The following is a 20,304-nucleotide window of genomic DNA, read 5'->3' as shown; positions in this document are numbered from 1 at the left end:
GGGTTTCCTCCATATGCCTCCCTTTCAAGAAAGAATTCTGCAACAGTGACAAAAGTTTTAAACTTTAAAGGATAGTGTGGTGGGCAGCCTCCAAGATGGGCCACAATGATCCCACCTTCTGGTATGCATGCCCTTCTGTAACCTCCTCCCTCTGAATATAGGCTGGATTCAGTGACTCATTTCTAAGGAACAGAATTTGGCAGAAATAATGGGATGTCACTCCCCAAATTAGGTTGTTTGGGGGCTCTCTCTCTTTGGGGTAAGCACGATGCCAGTGTTGTGAGCAGTCCCCTGGAGTGATCCACATGGCCAAGAAATTGATGTCTGGCCAACAGCAGTCTTGAGGCCTGCCAGCAGCCATGTGAGTAACTTAGAAGCAGGTGTTCTAAGGCCTGCTGACAACCACCTAAGTGAGCTTGGATCCTCCCTCAGATGAGCCTGAGAGACCATGAGCCAGAACTACCTGCTAAGCTGCTTCTGAATTTTTTTTACAAGTTGCCAAATTTTTATTTTGCTTATAAAAAACTCAAGTTATCGTTTACCACCCTCGTTTTGTAAAAATTACTTAACAAAGTATGAAGAACATGATCTCAGAAAAAAAGAACAGAACTTTAATTGAATATATTTACTTTTATGTGGCCCTTATTTTTTCTCATTTTTGCCGCAGTACTTCTGAATTCTTGCCTCAAAAAAAAAAGATAAGAAATGTTTATTGTTTTCAGCCACTAAGTTTTGGTGTAATTTGTTAAGCAGCAATAGATAACTGATACAGAAAGCATATAACGAAATCCATATTAAGATAAAAGTGGCAAAGCAAATGTTAATTAATTTCCTAAAAAGAAACTCAGAACCTGCCCAGTGGCTCAGGTGGTTGGAGCACGGTGCTCCTAACACTGAGATCGCCAGTTCCATCACAGGTTCGTTTCCCACATGGGCCAGTAAGCTGCGCCCTCTACAGCTACGATTGTGAGCAACAGCTCTCCCTGGAGCTGGGCTGCCGTGAGCAGCTGGAGGTTGGTGTGTGCCGCCGCGGGCTGCTGTGTGCTGCTGTGGGCTACGGTGTGCCGCCATGAGTGGCCGGCAACAAGCGTGAGTGGCCGGCAGCCAGTGAGAGCTGCCATGAGCTGCTGTGAGTGGACCGATGACGACGAGCAACCAACTACCTCAGCCAGGGGGAGCGCAAGGCTCATAACACCAGCAGGGAGCTGTGTCCTACACAACTAGACTGAGAAACAATGGCTTGAACTGGAGGGGGGGAGAGGCAGAAGACGAGGGGAAAAAAAGAAACTCAAAGGAAAATAATACCTATGAGTTGATGGGTGGAGGCCCAGTTCTGAATTTGGCTCTTGGTTTTTAGGCCCAAAAATTCAGCCTAAAACTAAAGCAGAGAAAACTCAATGACTGAATTTTACCAACCATCTTTACCAAACTGATTAAGAAATCAGATGCCACCTTCCAGGGCATTTCCTTCCTAACATCAACGTATCTGGATAGGGCCAAATAATTACAACGAATTGCATAATGCACACAGTCTAAGTGTGCAGCAGCCCTGGAAACTGGTTGCTATGGGTACTTTAAAAATAACGGAATGATGTTAAGATGTAGTTAGTACAGATATAAAGAAGCCTACATTATTACAACCCCAGAATAAAGTACCATTCTAGTGAATGCCAAATACCATCTGTCACTTCCTACCACATCTTGTACTATGATCAACACCAGCCAATTGTCGGGGGTTGTAATGCTGTGTGGTTTTGCTTTATATCATTTTATGTTCTAGTCATTCTTCCTAAAGATGCCTTAATCACATTAACTGATCTTCAACAACATTTTGATCTTCCTAATTTGACAGATACCCCAGTCCCTTAATTAAGTACATTTTATAAACCATATCGTAAAATGGGATTCTCTGTAGACAGTTAATATTGTCTATTCTTAATAGTTTCTAGTTCAAGGAAACATTTGGTCAGGAGAATTATATGTACCTTTATACTAACTATACAGTGATACCTCGGTTTTCGAATGTAATCTGTTCTGGAAGACAGTTTGAGTTCTGAAACGTTCGAAAACAGCCGACTGCTAGGCCTCAGGATCTTGCACTCAGCAGAAGCCCCGTGACGTGTTCGACTTCCGAGGCGTGCTCATAAACCAAAGCATTTACTTCAGATTTACGGCATTCGTAAACGGAAATGTTCGTCAATGGAGACGTTCAAAAACCAAGGTACTACTGTAGTTAGTATCCAATTTAATATGCAAAAATGCCAACTATAAGTCAACATAATAAAGAAGTCTAACCTTTACTCTGTTAAGTACATTCTTTTCTCATCTATTCTGAATATATTAAAACTCATCTGACCAGATTCTAAGCCCTGCATTGGTTTTCAAATTAGTTCTGAATAACCGTCTCTAAGATGTTAAGTGCATATTTCCTGTGTCAAACTGATTTTATAAAATAAAAATTTTTTCTAACATAATAAATTTCAATATAGTCTGAAATTAACAGCGATAGTTTTCTAACTACTGCCTATGTTCTGAGTAATAACTTTGTCATTCAGCACTTATAAAATCTGAATTGTGAATCACATGAAATCCAATGTTCTCCACAGATGACTACCACTTTACAGACCAAATACAGTTTTATGGAAAAATGCTGTGATTTTCTTGGTTAACTGATCAATAAAGAGTGCTATGACTCATTCCTCCTAAAAACAAAAGATGAAGTCTTTTTCAAACTATACATGCTCCTTCACAATTAACCATGCAACTTTCCAAGAGTCTTCAAAGTTACTACACATTTACTTACCACTTAAAAAATTCTTGATACCAAGACGGACCCAATTTTTTATTATTAATTCTCTTAATTTCTGTAGCTATTATCAGGAGCTACCTGTAGAAGTATAGGCTTAATAATAGATTTTACTAGACAAGTAAAGCTCTCTTACTTGACAAAGTTAGATACTACCATAATTTTACTCATCTCCTGAACTAACAATATTAAATTAACCTCCTTTATTTAACTTGTAGATATAATTCAGAACTGTTGTAACGATCATGAAAAATTTAGTACAAGCACTATGTAGAATTATTACCTTATTACAACTTAAAATATAAATTTTAATGCCAAAGCTGTTAAAATAAACATTACATAGAATAAACGGGAAAAATTAAGATTCTGTCTGATGAAAGCAAGGGCCATTTGACGTGGCTGACCACATCCCCTCCTTTTGAAAACATTCTCTTCCCTCTGTTTTTGTAACATTACACGTTCTGGGTTTCTTATTTCATATTTAATTCTTCTTCTTCCTCCATGTCTTTCTTCTTCTGTGTGGGATGCTCCTTTTCCACCATCACAAAAAAAGCAGTGATGGCTCTCAGGTTTCCATCCTAGGTTCTCATTTCTCACGGGATGCAGTCTATTCTCTCTGATCTTACCACTCCCATGTCTTTCAGTCATGTACACTGATGCTACCCAATAAATATTTATAGCACTGTTCTCCTTCCTAACCTTGAGCCCTACATATCCCCTCTCAGATTTCCCTCAGATACCTGAAATTAAACAAAACTAAAAGTGAACTTTTACCTCCCCCCAAGCCCTCCTGTTCCCTATGTCAGTGAGAGGTACCACCAATTACCCAGCTATTTAATTAAGCCAAAATACGGAATTCGTCTCTGATTCTTCCCTCTCTACAACCCAACTTCTACCTCCCACAGCCATATTCAACTATCAAGTCTCATAAATTTTCTCCTAAACATATCCACAATCCATTCTCTCCCACTGATATTGTTGGGCCACTACTGTCTCATCCATAAACTACTGCAATGGCTTCCACTAAATGGTCTCTCTGTCTCTAGTTAAGATTCAAAAAACAAGTAAGCAGGATGTAAGACAGAATAAAATGCTATTGGCTATGGTTTCAACTATGCATTGTATTGATGGCAAAAGAAAACATTTGAAATGCTGAAAAAGTTGAGTATGAACGAAACTTAGGTTGACATAACTTGTTTTATCAAGTAAAACGGGCATAATCAAACATACTCCACCCAACTAACAGGTTCAGGAAATGAAATGCAATTAGATTAACATTCCCTAAAAACAAGAAGCGGAAAACAGTTTAAAGCAGCAACAGAAATCAGATAAATGATGGAGCTTTTGCAGTTCAATTAAGCACTATCAATACCTATGCAAGACACAATGACAGGCACTGGAAATTGTTACTAATCTTATTTACAATTATTATCTTTATTATTAGCAATTATGCTTAAGTTCCCTACATCAATTATCACATTTAACCATCAGCAAAGAGCCCTGTGGTTATGTGACTATAAATGGTAGGGTGGGATTTAAACGGAAATGTGATTCCAGGACCAATGGGACTACTCTCAAGGCGATGATTGCAGGGAAGGAAAGAGAAACAATAACAAAATATTTTAAATATGCTGTGTAATTACAATCATCACGTTTTACATAGCATGCTGTAAGAGCAATTAAAAGGGCCTTCATTCTATCTCAGGGATAAAGGAATGCTTCTTGCTTGAGCAATCAAAAAATGAGAAAGAAGTCTTTGGAGGACGGGAGAGTGTGTGGCAGAAGAAACAGCCTAACATACAAGATGACACAGTGGCCTAAGAAAGCCCATGACCATGCTGACGATCGAACCTTGAAAACAGACTGACTCTTTAACTACAGCAAACAGTAAAAAATGCTACTTTTAACTGTTCAATTCTTAAGTCTATATATACTGCTTACTACTATTATACTACCAAAGTACTTTCTAGATGTTAAAACTTTTACTGGTAAGGCCAAAATGTTTCTCTCTCTCTCTCTCCTCTCTCTCTCTCTCTCTCTCTCTCTCTCTCTCTCTCTCACACACACACACACACACACACACACACACACGCGTGTGAGAGGAGGGAAGAGAGGAGGGAGGGAAGATAGGTGAAATTATCCATAAAGAACTTTGTGGAAATGTTATTTTCTTAGTAGGAAACACTTATTCTTATGCTCTGGTTTTGTTAGTTACCGCACTAGAACCCATGTATTTGACAACAGGGACTATTATACCCCTATATGAATTATATTAACACTTATGTATTTGATGTTTTTAGCTAAGATTTTTTGAGGACTTACTATATACCAGATACCTCATCAGCTTTGGTCTTAAAAAGAAGAGCAAAATGTCTAAAAAGATGGGTGAGAAGGAAGGCTACAGGGAAGGAGGGAGGGAGAACAAGCTTTTCAAGAGAGAAAGCTTCAAATCTCCCCATCATTATACAAAACTCATTATTAGCTCTTACCTTTGAAGTGTGAGGCTAAGAAGTCCAGTCACAATTAACCCAGACTACGCTGAACAAAAGAATCTGAGTGAGTGGTAGAAGGCTAAATGGATGCAACAGGGCAGTGACTTTCATAAACAAAAAATATTTTGATAGCAAAACACCTTTTAAAAACAAATCAAGGCACATCCTGATAAAATGTAAGACGTAGGTGATCTGGCTGAAGAGGAGTGGGGGACATGGAGCCCCACTTGCTTGTTCCTGAGATAAGTGCATGAGACATCAGGATTCCAGTCAACACAATTCAAAACCTCTGTGCCCTTCTCAGGGAAAGCCAGCGCTCTTCTATCTCAAGAAACTTGTTATTACTTGATTCTAACTTGCAAACCCATCTCCTCCTACTCCCTTATTTCCTGCAACTTGCTCTCTCACAGAGGCTTCCCAAAGCCAGGCCTGAATGAGCTGTACAATTGAAGGAATGAATGGTTATATACGGACAGCAGAAGCAGGAATAAGAGGAGGAAGGTGTTAACAGAGAAAGCATATTTGTACATGAGGGGAAGTGCTGGCCTAACAGACAAGCGGCATCATAACAGAGACACACTCACAGGCCTGTACACGCACACATGCCCACATACACACTCATACTCGCAACCCTACCTGCACACACACACATGCACACACAAAAAAGGGAGGAACAGCCCTTTGAAAAGGCAGATCGAGTGGAATGAATACCGCAGAACCATGCCATCTCATTACCGTATCCTGAAAAAACAAGAACAAACTAGAGCACTGCTTCTCAAATTTTAATGTGCATATGAATAATCTAAGAATCCTGTTAAAATGCAGGTTCTGACTCGGTGGAGCCTGAGTTCTCGGTGGAGCCTGAGATTCTGCATGCCAATGCCACTGGTCTTTGAACCACACTTCAATAGCAAGGGCCTACAGAATAGTATGTCCCCAACATGTTCTCTATTACAATAGGGAAAAAAAAGTCCCCTGGTCAAGTAACACTGAGAAGTGATCGATTAATAAGCTCAAACAAGTTGTTCTATGGGAAGACTTCTCAGAAATGTTTAATCTATTAAACTTCAAGAAGATATAATATGCAGTATTTTCCAAACTTCCTTGACTTCTGTTCAAAGAGCACTCCCTAGGACAGTGTTTGTGAAACACACTGGAGCATAGACAGGATCAAGGCAAGGTGAAAGCAGTTGTGGAAAGTCTAAGAAGCCCATTCACTGATTTAAGTCTCCTTTCCCCCATTCTTCCAAAGAGATACCTCAACTCCTACTTTTAAACTCCCACTACATCTATAAGAGAGAAAGGAAACACATTTTAGAAGTAGCTATCTCTGGTTGGAGCTATGTTATGATTATGGGCATTCCTATTTTCCTTGTTGTACTTCTTTATTCTTTAGTATTTTCAATGAACATGTAACACTTTTATCATCAGAAAGTTATTATCATAAGGAAAAAAACAGTAACTCTAGCCACCATGTCAGGTTGTTTACATTCACATGTGAAAGAATTACTTTATTCAGGTTTACATAAAGCAGAAAAGATTTTCTAGTAAGGAGAGAACTGTTGGTGGAACAGAAATGAACTAGAAATGAACATTAGTGAGAAGACTTTGAGCTATGGGGAAATAAAAGATAAACAGCAAAAAGATGCAAAAAAGATGAAAGAAAACCAAGCCAACTTTGCAGACTCTGCAAACGCACCCAGAGCTCTACTTGAGCAACTACTTCTCTGGCATCAAATATTATCTGTCTACTTGCTGCTGTTGTAGGTTGATCGTCCCTCGTACTTGCATATCTGATAAAAGTATGATACAGTGCAAAAAACCCAGATGAGATTATAAAATGTAAAGACGAAGTGGTTTAATTCATGTCTAAAAACTGTCAGAGGGCTGTCCAAATTTTTTATCATACACAATCCTTGATATGCACACGTAATTAAATTGGTTATTACTTATACTATTAGTGATTCTTAGTATTTATATCTCAAATAAAAGAGGGAAATATTATTTATTGGGATTTTTCTCCCAAGAAATACTATGATATCAAAGTCAAGATATATAGCACTATAAATGTTACTATAACAGACATCAAAATGAACTTTGTTAATATTTATACTTCAAAAATATTAGTTAACATAGGGAAAGTGATTGACAGTATTTTGTTCTTCACTTACTATACTGTTATAGCCCAGATTTTAACACAGGTTATCATATTAGTTGTAAGTAGTAAGTTTAATATTAGAAGTTATCAAGAAGTACACTAGATCTAGGTATAATGAAATTTAAAGATTACCTATAAAGTTACTTGCTAGCAAATTTAACTGCAATCACAGCAAGGTAATAAAAAGCACTGGAAATTTAAATACCTGAGTCTGACACTAGCCAGCTACTGACCTTGAACAAGTCACAGTCTTTCCAGGCCTGTTTCTTATTTGTCAAGAGGATACTAGGCTACAACCACGAGTTCCAACAAATGGAAAAGACCTCACCAACCAGACTGCTATGTGTTACCTGGAAAAGCCAGTACCACAAGAACCCTCCAAACTGGATTTTTAGGAAAAATCCTAAACAAGGGTTTGTAAACCGATTTCAAAAGTTTTAACAGGAAGATAAAAAATGAAACAAACAAAAAGCAAAACAAAGGAAAAATGTTTTAATGCGAACATCTCTACTAGAAAACCCTTCAAGATCTTCCCTCTGAAGACTACATTATCCCTCTAGCATTAAGGTTTCCAGTAATAAAAACTAGCCTGTCTTCAGAAAAATGACTAAACATTACGGAAGCTCTTAAAAGGTTCCTTCCAGTTCTAAAAGTCTCTGTAATTCTGCAATTTTCCATAGTAAACAATACTACAGAATGAAGTGCCTACTAATTATATCAAAAGGTAGAGACTGTAACAAACATGAAAGCCAATAAACAAAACATTGTAGGTGTTCAATATTTATTAAATGAATAATTTACAAAATCACTGTGACATATTTTATACACTTGTATTACCACTAAAATTACAATCTATAAACGATGTTTATTTAAGGACAATTTGTCTTTCAAAAGAAAAAAAACAAAAAACCAAGATTTCATTAAATCCTTGAATAAAAACTTCATACCCCACAAAATGCTAATCTTTCTACCAAACTATGCTAGCCCTGTATCTAACCTTGAGGGAAAGAGGAATAAGCAAAGAAACCTTTTACCCAAACAGTTTTATAAACCTCTTTATTTGAGATGTAATGGTGAAAAGATCAAACAATCTGAGTTTCAACTGAGGTTCTAACATTGTCTATGATTAAATGACAAACTTCCTTTCCTCCATGTAGGGTGTTTTGATGAGCAAATGAACGGATATACTATAGGAAAGCATTCTGAATACAGCACAGCACTACATGAATGATAATTTAAAGATATTGCTTTTACTGAATTCCTACCCCCAGAAACCACCAATACTAACTAAAAATTAGTTCGGCAACAATAGATGATAGTCTTTCAAATACATACTGTACTTAACAGTAATGGCGACCATTTAGTGAGCACCTACTATGTGTCAGCTACTATGAAAAGGGCTTTACAGAAATAAACTCATTTAATCTTCTCAGTAGTATTTTTTAATAAAGAGAAAAAAAAAACTGAGTAGCATACTGAAGATCATTGCCAATATAACCAAATAAGATAGTTGAAGGAACAGACATTAAATTTAATAATGAAGTCCTATTACAAAACTATCTTATTCTCAAAAAAGGTAGTTTGAGATGAGTAATTACCAAATACATATAAATTTAATAGTCTATATCATCCTATGTAAATTTATCATAGGCAAGTAATCATTTTTGTCATCTGAAATCTTACTTCAATTATACAACTATTATCTTAAAAACAGTAGTTTCTTTTAAAAGCATACCTATCTATACACACACACACATACACATATATTAGATTGGTGCAAAAGTAATTGCGATTTAAAAGGTTAAAAATAACTGCCAAAACCACAATCACTTTTGCACCAACCTAATACAATGAGAGAAAGAGAACGTTTTACCCAGCAATGGAGTAGCAGCTTCATTTGGCTGAAATTTCTTAGGAGAAAGGTAATCCATCAAATTAGAAATTGGTCATGATGTTAACACGTTGCGTATGGCGGGGTTTAAATCCCTCGTGAAGATTCTCGTGATCCGTATGCAACATGTTAAAGCATATTTTATCAAAAGTGCTTTTCTAATAATGGCCACAACAATAACTGATTTCATACTTATTTTGAGCATACGACTTCTCCAAAAACTAGGACTATGCTGAAAAATTAATTTTAAACTCCTTCTGTTTACTCATTAGCAAATATTACCTATCTTCTTTGCTAGAATTCAAACTTTCAGAGGGCTAGAACTGGGTCTCATGCACAGTTCTATAATCCTGGTATAATTCCTGGCATATAGTATGTGTCCAATAAGCATCTGTAGAATTCTAGCATTTTGTTCACTACCATTTACTTCCAGTAATTCACATATGTATACAGGAGGGTTCTTTTCCAAATAATGACTTATACAATCTGTATCAGAATTTCAACTTTTTCAAAGCTTATTTAAAAAAATTAATAAATAACTTTCTTCTCTAATACCTATATTCCTCTTTTAAAAAACCTTTATTAAACACCTATTACTTCTCAGGCATTTTGTCAAGCATCTTCAAAAAAGATAAAGCAAAACACGTATTTCCCTTAGAAACCGACAGAATGACATGTGAGTAAATGCATACATGTAACAGAGCTATAGTATGCTAAATGATATAAGGTAAGCATCACGAACTGATCAATGGAAAACGAATACAGTTACTCTCACAGCATTAACTAAAGAGCCATCCTCAACCCTCTGGTTAATTTATCCTCTGAGAGAATATTCAGTTTCATGAGAAAGACACAAATCAACATTGGATTTATGAGGAAATGCTGAAGCTAGATGGAGAACACCAAATGCACAAAAGACACACAAAAGTCAAGTTTGGGATGGGCCTAGGAGAATATCACAGGAAAAAGACATGTGAGCTGGGTCTTGAAGAATAAGCAGTTAACTAGGCAGGAAAAATGATAACGAAATTCAAGAAAGATATTGGCAACTAATCCTGGTAGCCTGACTCTGGACAATTGGCTATAATAAAGATTCTGGACAATTCCTACATAATGAGGGAAAATTCCATTATATTTTAAATATCTGCCTAATTTCTATAGTTGTTAGATGTCTGCTAATTTGTAGAACTGATCTAGCTTTAAAAGTAACAAGTTCAGAGATAAAACAATACTATCTCAATCGTAAGATTAAAAATTGATTCCATTTTAATAATTAAATATAATTCATTCCATTAATTTAAACTCAGTACAGTTCAAATGCAAAATCTGAATTCTAAACTATTTTTCAATTAAACAATTTCAAATACCACAAATCTAAGTTTATTTAGTTTTAGTTTTTGTGTATTTTATATTTTGATAGGCCCTTAATGTCAACAATCTCAACTTTAAAAATTATTCAACACAGAACTTCTAATTTAGTCGAGAAATAAAACATATTTCATAATATGCTGTACTCTTTCATGACTTCAGTAGTTTACTTTAATCAAGAAACACCTCTCACTTTTAGCTATACTATGTAAATTCCAATAACCTAAATAACAAGACCTAAATAAGTGGTTGTAAATGCGATAGTAAAAATCAACATTAAACTTCCCAAAGTTATACCTTAAAATTGTATTCATATATAATATTATCTTTTAAATAATGTTAATGCATGAAACTAATATAATGTTAGATGTCAATAAAAAAAATGATAAAGCTAAAAAATGTTCCAAAATTGAGAGGAAAGTTGTATTTTCTTTCACACATAGTTTTTTAAAAATATGACATGAAGAAATAAAAATAAACATGGTAATAGAAAAAAAATATGACATGTGCTGTGTTCTTTAATGATCATGTTCTTAATCATCAAAATATTAAATAAGATTTTTATAAAACATTATATTGTGCTATAACATTATTGTGCTATAAAAACACTATTCCTATTTTTAAAGCTAAAGAAACTAAAACTCAGGGTCACTGATCTCAGTTACTAGTGTAACTGTAAAATTTGTGCTTTTAATCAAATAACACAGCATCAAAATATAAAGCAAAATTGTGAAAAAAATTAATATACACTTATAAATTATGGACAAAATAGTCTGATACTATTTTTACAAACATAGATTTAAAAGTTATTGGAAAAGCAATGCCAGGTGTCAAACAGCAATAGTCAAATTAGAAAGAAAAAAAAAACATCAACTGAAAAAGTTTAAATGTCTACAATGTTCCATGTATTTTAACTAGCCTCTGGGGATACCAAAGTGAGTAAGGCAGTCCCTGCCTGGTAGGACCAAGAAAACATCTAGACAATTATACTACTACAACATGGCGATTCTCTAGGTATAATTACACATACATAGATTAAATTAATATAATAGTTGGAGGGAGGGGTTGAAATGAATCTACGAAGGTAGTTTAGGGATAACTATAGTCTTGAATACCATGATCAGGAACTCAACCTTTATTCAGGAGTCACTAGAAAGTCTCAATTTTTTTTTTTAATTCGGGGACTAACATGAACACACATAGGTTTCAAAAACATACTGAAGATAACTGTAGCAGCATTCTGAAGAGACCAACTTGTCCAAAAACTCATGAGAGAAATGATACGCGCTTCTAAACTATAGTTACATAAATTGGAAAAAGGACCGGTTTGATAGATAATCCAGAGAAAGACTGGACATGAGGGATGATGATGATGAGTTAGAATCAAAGTGGAGACAATGACAGTTTCTAGCTTAGGTCCCAGAAAATTTATGCCACATACAAAGAAAAGAAGCCAAGTTTGGTTAGGCTGAAATTGATTTCAGAGAGTACAAAGAAAACCAGGAAAAAGTAGTGTTACAGATGTCAGGGAAGAATTTCAATTAAAAAAAAAAAAAAGAGGTATACCAACATCAAATACTGCAGGGATGACAGAAAGAAGACTGACATCAGGCCACCGAGTTTAACAACTAGGTCACTAGGTTAGCAAAGAGATCTTACCCAACAAGGGATAAAGGAAAGGAAAAAGAATGCTGAAGTAAATCTGTTGTACGTAGAAACCCAAGATAGTAAAACTCTAAATCAGCAGTTCATACACTTTCTGGTCTCAGGATTTCTTTACACTCTCAAAAGACCTTTTGTTTAGGTAAGTCTTATCTGTCAAGAAATAAATTACCATATTAGAAATAAAAACAGAAAAAAACTAACATTAAAAACTAACAAAAGTATATCACGTTAATATAAATAACATATTTTTACAGAAGAAAAAACACAAACTTGTGTTTTCCAAAACAAAGACAATTTTGTGTGAACAGTGGCACTTGTATATTTTTGCAAACCTCCAACACTTGGCTTAATAGAAGACATCTAGATTATCATATCTACTTCTGCATTCAATTTCTTACAACATGCTGTTTTGGTTCAAGAGTATGAAATCTGGACTCCCACAAATCTGCAGTTGAAAAATGGAGAAGTATTTTAGTAGCCTTTTCAGATAATTGTGGATATTATTCTTTGATATTACATTAAAAACTTAAGTAGTTGTTTCTCAAAGGTGAGGTGCATATGAAATCTGAAATCATATCAAAAAAGTTTTCAGTGTTCCCTTAAAATTCATTGGTTTATTTTGTACTTTGAATGGATTATCCAGCATGGTTTTATAATATCATACATTGGTTATTGGGAAATACTGGGTGACTGAGTTATGGAGAGCTTCCAAATATTAACAAATTTCATGATAAAATGTCAAACTATGTCCACTGATATCACCACATGATCTCATCTTTAAAGTACTGGGAAGCTCTTAAACTAACTGTAGAGCTGACAAGTTTTCAAAAATTTTCAGTTGAAATTTTCTAATTTTCACTTGAAAGCTCAATTTTTATCCTTGGCAACAAATACTATCAACTGTTTTCCTTGAAGTGACAGGCTCACTGTGTTCATTTTCGAGAAAATATCTGCTAAATATCCAAGTCTGAATAACCATAGTTTGCTAGGCATTCTGTCAAGTAAAAAATTATATTCTATGAAAAAAAGCAGCTAGTTCTGCTTGCAACTCAAACTACACAGATGCTTTCCCATAAATCAGCCACTGTACTTTGGTACGCAGCAAAAGTACTTTACATATACTTCCCAGTTCATGAGACAGAATATTGAAAAAACACGAGACTCCATAAAATTAGTAACTTTTACTGCTTCATCAAAGATACTCTTAAGTGAAACTGATGTTCTTGTTATTGCACATGCATGGTGGTGAGGATGATCACAATGAGTACCACAATTTAGTGCCATGTTTTGATTCAGACTAAGAGGCCAGCAGTTCTACCCACCATTTCCTCTGCACCATCATTGCAAGTGTTAACACAATGAAAAAGACAAATACCATCTTAGTATGATTATGAAAATAGTTGGACCCTCACAGGCTCCCTAAAACTGTCTCAGGGATTCCCAGAGTTCCTCAGATAACACTTTGAAAACCACTACTCTAAACTATCCAAACACTAATCATTTCCAAAATTTCTCTGTGAACAACGAACCTGTGTAACTACTCTAACCTAAGATTATAGGGAGGAAAACCAACCAACCTCCTAGAATAAGGAGTCTCTGAACAACTGTGTGGTAGCTGGAAAGGCTCCTCAGACACAGACAGGTAAGGGAAGCTCAGGACCTGTGCATATCTGAAAAACGGACTGACTTAGATGGTCCTCAATTTTTCTCCCATTCCCACACCAAGAGTCTAGCAGAATCTGTGGCAAACCTCCATTTAGAAAATAGAAAGCACATATGACAAGACAGCAATGATACGGAAAAGATTTTTATCAGATGATAACTAGTTCGTTTCTTCAAAATGTGAGTTTTATGCAGTTTACTCCCATTTTATAGAACATGAAATAATTCATTCCTTTTTACCAATAATCAGATCCTAACCATAATACTGTGTTCAGTTATAAACTCTAATTTTTTAACGAGAAAATATTACCTCTTCAGCTCACACATAAAGATTTACTAATACTACCTACCTCATGTACAGAATTTAGTACAATTCAAAGTGTTTCTAATTTGACAAAATCATAAAATTTTAAAGAAACAAAGAAACATCTATTTTGCTCACCACTGTATGTCCAGTACCTAGCTCAGTCAGCCCTTGTATAAAATAAAATGATCAATAAACACTGAATAATGAATATTGAAGTGGCTGAAATGAGATAAGAACTCAGGTCACTAGACTCCCAGTACAACACCCAGTGCTCTTCCTACTAGCTGAAATCTTTTTCATTGTTGTCTCAAATAATCTAAGGAACCTGAAGGAACTATTACAATTTACCCTGAGAAGATACAACATGACCTGTTACACTTGAAATTGCACTTGAAAGCCTGCTATGGACTAGGCATTTTATAGGTTCTCATTTAGATCACAGTTAATCATTATCATTTTTTAATATTTACTATCCAAATTAAAATAGTAATGTCCATTCCTACCGTGTTTCCCCAAAAATAAGACCTAGCCAGACAATCAGCTCTAATGTGTCTTTTGGAGCAAAAATGAATATAAGACCCAGTATTATATTATGTTATGTTATATTATAATACCGGTCTTATATCATATTAAAATAATATATTTTAATATAAATAATATAAATATTATTTTAATATAAGACCAGGTCTTATATTAATTTTTGCTCCAAAAGACGCATTGGAGCTGATTGTCCAGCTAGGTCTTATTTTCAGGGAAACAGGGTATATGAAAAAGTGGCAATAAGATACTAGTTTAACTCAATCATCATACATTGACTATACTACCCTCACGTATGCAGTATAATAAACATTTCATTTTCTGATGATTTAGAATGGTTTTTAATTTCTTAAAGTTTCTTCAGTTCATATTTGAAGACACTCATTATCTTATAAAAACTTGAGATATAAAGACGGAGACTGTGTAGTATCTTTGATAACAATTTATAACAGTAGCCTTTTGTTTTTTAAATTTTTTCTGTCGGTTTGACATTCATCATTTTTCACTCACAAAAGCAGTGTAGAAAACCTCGGGTACATGAACTATCTATCTAGATACTAGGTAAAAAAAGGGATTGATCAAATTTAAGCTAATCAAGGCAGCAAGTACAAAACAAACTCAATCGTAGAAATGGCTTAGAAAATATAATTTATCAATTTAAAAATTGAAGCTACTTCAAATCATGTTCATTCTTTAAATACTGCTATGAACATAACCTCATTTCATTCCATACAAAATTATTCTGCAGAAAAATATGACCTACCAAGGATATAGCCAAAGGAAGTGGTGGTCTTCTGTTGCAATATAAAGGATTTGAGCAGATATTCTTTAAAGAAAAAAATTGTCAGTAAAGACTTTAAAGGGAGACCACGGACTCCATCTTCTCTAGAGGCTTAAAAAGAAAATACCTTTCAAATGTGTGGGATGGCTTAGATTTGACATCACATTTGGTGACAAAGAATCAGTTCAAAGGTCATTCTGACCCAAGGGATTCAAGTCCAGTCTGTCCTCATGCAAACAAGTCATTAGCAAACTGCATCCCTCTGCTCCACAGCTATCCAGTCCCTGCTTTGGTGGTCACCAACCTTATGCTTGACATTACCTTAACTGCCAATTAACATGTCAATTGTAGAGAATTATTTCTTCCAACTACTGAAACTTTTGCTTCTCAATAGTGTTCTGCAGTTCTTTAATCTTGTTTTTCTAGCATTACCAGAAAGAGGGCAATATTTTGTGGTACAATCAACATCTGCCTTATTAACAATGCCCTGTTCCATTGTTCTATCCAAACATGGATTCCATTCTGAATTTCAGAAACAGCGGTATAAAATAACAGATAACAGAGAAATTAGAGCTCTTTGGTTTAATTCATGGCCAAAATCAAAAGAGAAGTGACAATTCAGAGAGAGGAAGGAAGAAGCTGAGAGGGTCGTAGTGTAGAACACTTACTTTTAGGAACAGAGTGTCCCTTAGACTTCTGGTGAGTTGCCCAGAGCCTCTTCAGTTTCAATCCAAATGACAATGCTTCTCTGAGTCCTCCTCAAGTAATCCACTAAAAACTGGATCTACAAGAGCTCAGATGTACTGGTAAAAAATGTCAGGGGCCCCCATGGGGGCCTCAAGCCTCTTTTAAACTAGGCCCACTTCTCTGTCCTGGGCCAACTCCCCTGTGCACTATATTCCTTCTTCTTCCAGATGCCAGGTATTCGGCCTGTTTCTTCTCTTCTGAGCTGCCACCACCTACTCTATTTCTCAGGGTTCCTCTAACCCCAAGACTGGCTGTGGAGTAGGACACCAGCTTCCCCCCTTCCTTGCTGTCCCTGCAAATAAACATATAAGCTCTTCTAGTTTCAGTATTTTTCTAATGGCTACAAGAAAATAGAGGGAACAACAAAAAGCAACAATATTGTACCAGAGATTAAGATTATAATACTTGTCTCCACTTTAAAGTTCCTGCCTCCAAAAACCAAATTTTCTGAAAATTGCTTATTGAGCATTTTAAAAAGTACAAAGTACTAACATAGATATACAAATATAATCTAAACCAAATCCAACCTTATATAGACATAAAGATATACAGATATTCTACTTTTCAAAATACTTTAATCACGGGTCCAAAAATAGTTACCACATTCATGTTAGCAAATAGGTGCTTTTTTTTTAGAGTATTCTATTACAGTCCCTTGAATTTTGTAGATGTTTGAAAGTTCTCTTTTTAAAGGATACCATGAAAAATGCTCAATATATTTTATCCAATATAAATGGGAATTAATGTACAAAATAACGTATTAAGATTTACAAAAAGACAGGTATGTCAAAAGCAGCTGGCTTCACTAAACAATTCTTAAAATTTTAAAATACTACCAACCATTTCTGTCTCTACATTTAAAAATTTTAATGGAATGCTCTAAATGGTGTTTAAAAATCTGGATATCTCATTTTTAGAAATCTAACTTCTGAATATATAAATCAGTATATAAATATTGTTGAGGCCTTTTTTAAAACAACAGTATTATATCCCATTAGTATACTTATACTCTTGTGATAATTTAGTTTCTAACAGACTTTGTAATATCAAAATATGTGTTATCTAAATACTAGTCTATGAATTACAGGATTATAACGAATTAATTTAAAGCCTACCTTCCTATAAAGGTGAAGGACGTCTATAACTAAGTGCTGGCATATGAAGAATGTCACTGACCGAATTTCCTGGATGATTTTCTTTATCCACTTAATTCACTTAAGTGGTTTTTTAAAAGACTGAGTTATTATACTGTAAGCTTACACTAAAGACTGAAAATAGGCAGAGATCATTTAATCTCATTTGTATAGTCTAATAGATTACCATTTGACCAAACTAAAGATATTCAGACACTTTCAGTAAAAATACGTCCCTGTGACTGGACTCACCACCAACTTTTATAAAATATTAGAGAATTGTAAAAAAAAAAAAAAAACACTAAACAAAACCTTGATATGACCCGTTCAAACGTCTATATAAAAAAGGGAAGTTAAATCCATTGTGTATTCTATAATCAGATACTTTTCTTTTTGAGGAACGTAATTAAATTACATCTTTTGCTCCTAAAGAGGATTTCATGGTTTTTCTTTGATTCCAACACACTAACACAACAATGCAGCCAACATTATTATATCCGGAATGGAGGGGAGGAGGATGGCATTACACCCAGCGATACGAATTAAATCGCAGCAGCTAATGCCCTCCTTAAATAATTTATTCTCTCTTGGCAGCAAAAAACGTTACAGCTTCTTCAATTACTCCTCACCGCAAACCATCGCTTCGGTCGCGATCAATCTGACCCAATTCCTATCGCGGCCACCACCTCAGTCTCGCCTCCTCCCGCCGGGTCTGCAAGTGTCACGGGAGGCGGCGGCAGCCGCAGGGGCGTCCTCTGCGCTGCGACCCGGCTGGCCAGAAGCACGCGAGGCAGGCCCGGGACTCACCGGGTGGAGGTGCCCTTCCGCACATCGCACATCATGCACTTGAAGGCCTCGGCGCTGTTCCGGAAGGTGCAGACGCTACAGTCCCAGTAACCCTCATCCGAGGACGGCTTCGGCTGCCGCTTCGGCCTGCAGAACACAACCCGGACACGACGTCGCGCGGGGTTACCAGCAGGCCGCGCCCAGCGCCCGGGCCCCGCGGTCGCCCGCACCCCGACCCCCGACCCAATTCCGCTACCCCCCCCCCGTGGGCCCCGGACACGCCGCGCTTCGGCTCGGAGGGGGAGGGGAATAAAGAAGGGAGAAGGCGCGAGCGCGGCCGCAATCGTCGCGGCCGCGGCCGCTGTGACACCGGGACTGCTGCTCCGGCCGCCGCCATCTCGGCTCCATTGTGGGGCGGCCGGCGCCGGCCCTTCACGCGGCAGCGCTCGCGCAGCAGCGGCGCCGCCCCCGTTCTCGCCCTGCTGCCCGGGCGGCGAACCAGGCGGCCGCCTGAAGCCCGACGCGAGGGCCCTGCCGCCTGCACAGTCCGGGCCCGAGGGCCCGGGCGCTGTTACCTGGTGGGGCTCTTCTTGTCTCCCATGGCTTGGCTACAGATGCACGCCGAGAGTCGCCGCCGCGGCCGCTCTGTTTGTCAATAAGGAGGATAATAAGCCGGGCGGAAGCGGGCGGGGGAGGTGGGAGGGGGCGGGGAAGGCCGCACCGCCGAGCTCCGGAGCCGCCGCCGGATCCCACGCAGCCTCCAGCTGTCGGGGAAACTCCTGCCTGGGCGCACGTGACCCGCGCCGGCCAACCAGCGGTCGCGCCGGAGACTTCAAACGCGGCCAGCGCGGCCCAGCACCCGCCGCGAGTTAGCGGGCGGGCGGCGTGGGGGTGCAGCTGCAGCCTCCGGCGCCTCAGCCGCCGCCTCCCCACCCGGTTTTCCCCGCCTCCCCTCCGCAACCCCGGCTGACGGGGGCTGCCACGCGCTCCGGGCTCCTCTGTCTGTCCCTCCGGCTGGCGGAGGATGCTCAGTCATCCCGCGGGAAGCCTAGTCCAACGTGGGGCCGGCGTTCGGAGGTCAGCCCAGCTCCGGACGAGAGTGCCCGGCTGCGGTCTCCAGGTAGAACCGCTTTCCCAGCCTCGGCCGCCCTTGGCTATTCAGCCTCAGCCCGGATACCTGGGGGAGTCGGGAATCAACATTGAGCGCCACTGCTAAGTGCCTTAAAATACTATCTGGTTTTATGCACGAAAATGCTTTACCAAATAAAGATTGCCTTTAATTTAGAAGAAACGAAACCGAGGCTCAAGAGAGGTTGGGTGACTTCCTCTATTACATAATTAGAAGATAACAAAGCCAGGAATCTAACCCTGGTTTTAATGTCAAATGCGCTGCTTTGGCTTCCCAGGCATCTGCAGTAGCTGCTTGGGGGGAAAATTTTTTTTAAAGTATTCATAAGCCCTTTTTTAAAATAACGTATTTACATGTGCCCTGAACGCTGTCTGTTGACTAGGAACAGATTACCTTCCTTCCAGATCTCAATTATCTCAACATACTGGATGCCCTCACTTTGTACATACTAACAAGGACCATCTAACTGGTCTCCGAAGCTCAAGCCGGATCTCCCCAGTCTAGTCAGTGCTGGTAATGCCACCATCCTGATCAAAAGTTTGCTAAAGCTCTCAGACTCCTTAGCCTGGCATTCAAGGACTTTCACACTTTCTCCCTACCGGTTATGGTAAGGGCCTTATCCCATTCCCCATCAGAAAAGCTGCCTCCAGGCAAAGACTGCAGATGAAATTCATTCATTACCTTCCAAACACTTCCTTCACACACATAGCTTACTTCCGTGTAAAATACTTTCCTCTTCTCTTTGTACTGTTTCTACTCTTCTTTCCAGATTCACAGAAAGACCGAATTCTTGTAAAATAATAATCTTACAGCTAAACAATTCTTAACGAACTACAAAGGAA

The 20,304-nt window shown here is 37.8% G+C and overlaps 1 protein-coding gene across 5 annotated transcripts in view; it reads right to left on the bottom strand.

The window, feature by feature from the left end:
* The window catches only part of YAF2 (YY1 associated factor 2), a 69,954-nt gene extending 50,269 nt beyond the window's left edge, over nucleotides 1-19,685 (bottom strand). For 2 of the 5 annotated variants that reach the window (XR_012494009.1, XR_012494008.1), the window contains exons 1-3: nucleotides 18,909-19,685; nucleotides 18,355-18,480; nucleotides 16,336-16,706 (exon numbers count right to left, since the gene is read on the bottom strand). Coding sequence is in view for 3 of the 5 variants with exons in the window: in XM_074325828.1 (XP_074181929.1) it covers nucleotides 18,355-18,480; nucleotides 18,909-18,934 (152 nt within the window). In the remaining 2 variants the exon portion in view is untranslated. The remainder of the gene's footprint in view (nucleotides 1-16,335; nucleotides 16,707-18,354; nucleotides 18,481-18,908) is intronic. The other 3 variants (XM_074325829.1, XM_074325828.1, XM_074325830.1) reach the window with 3 other exon arrangements.
* Between the last annotated feature and the right edge of the window lie 619 nt (nucleotides 19,686-20,304).

Source organism: Rhinolophus sinicus, linkage group LG02 (genome assembly GCF_036562045.2).
Source record: "Rhinolophus sinicus isolate RSC01 linkage group LG02, ASM3656204v1, whole genome shotgun sequence".
Lineage (NCBI taxonomy): Eukaryota > Metazoa > Chordata > Mammalia > Chiroptera > Rhinolophidae > Rhinolophus > Rhinolophus sinicus.
This window is presented reverse-complemented; position numbering and strand designations above follow the sequence as displayed.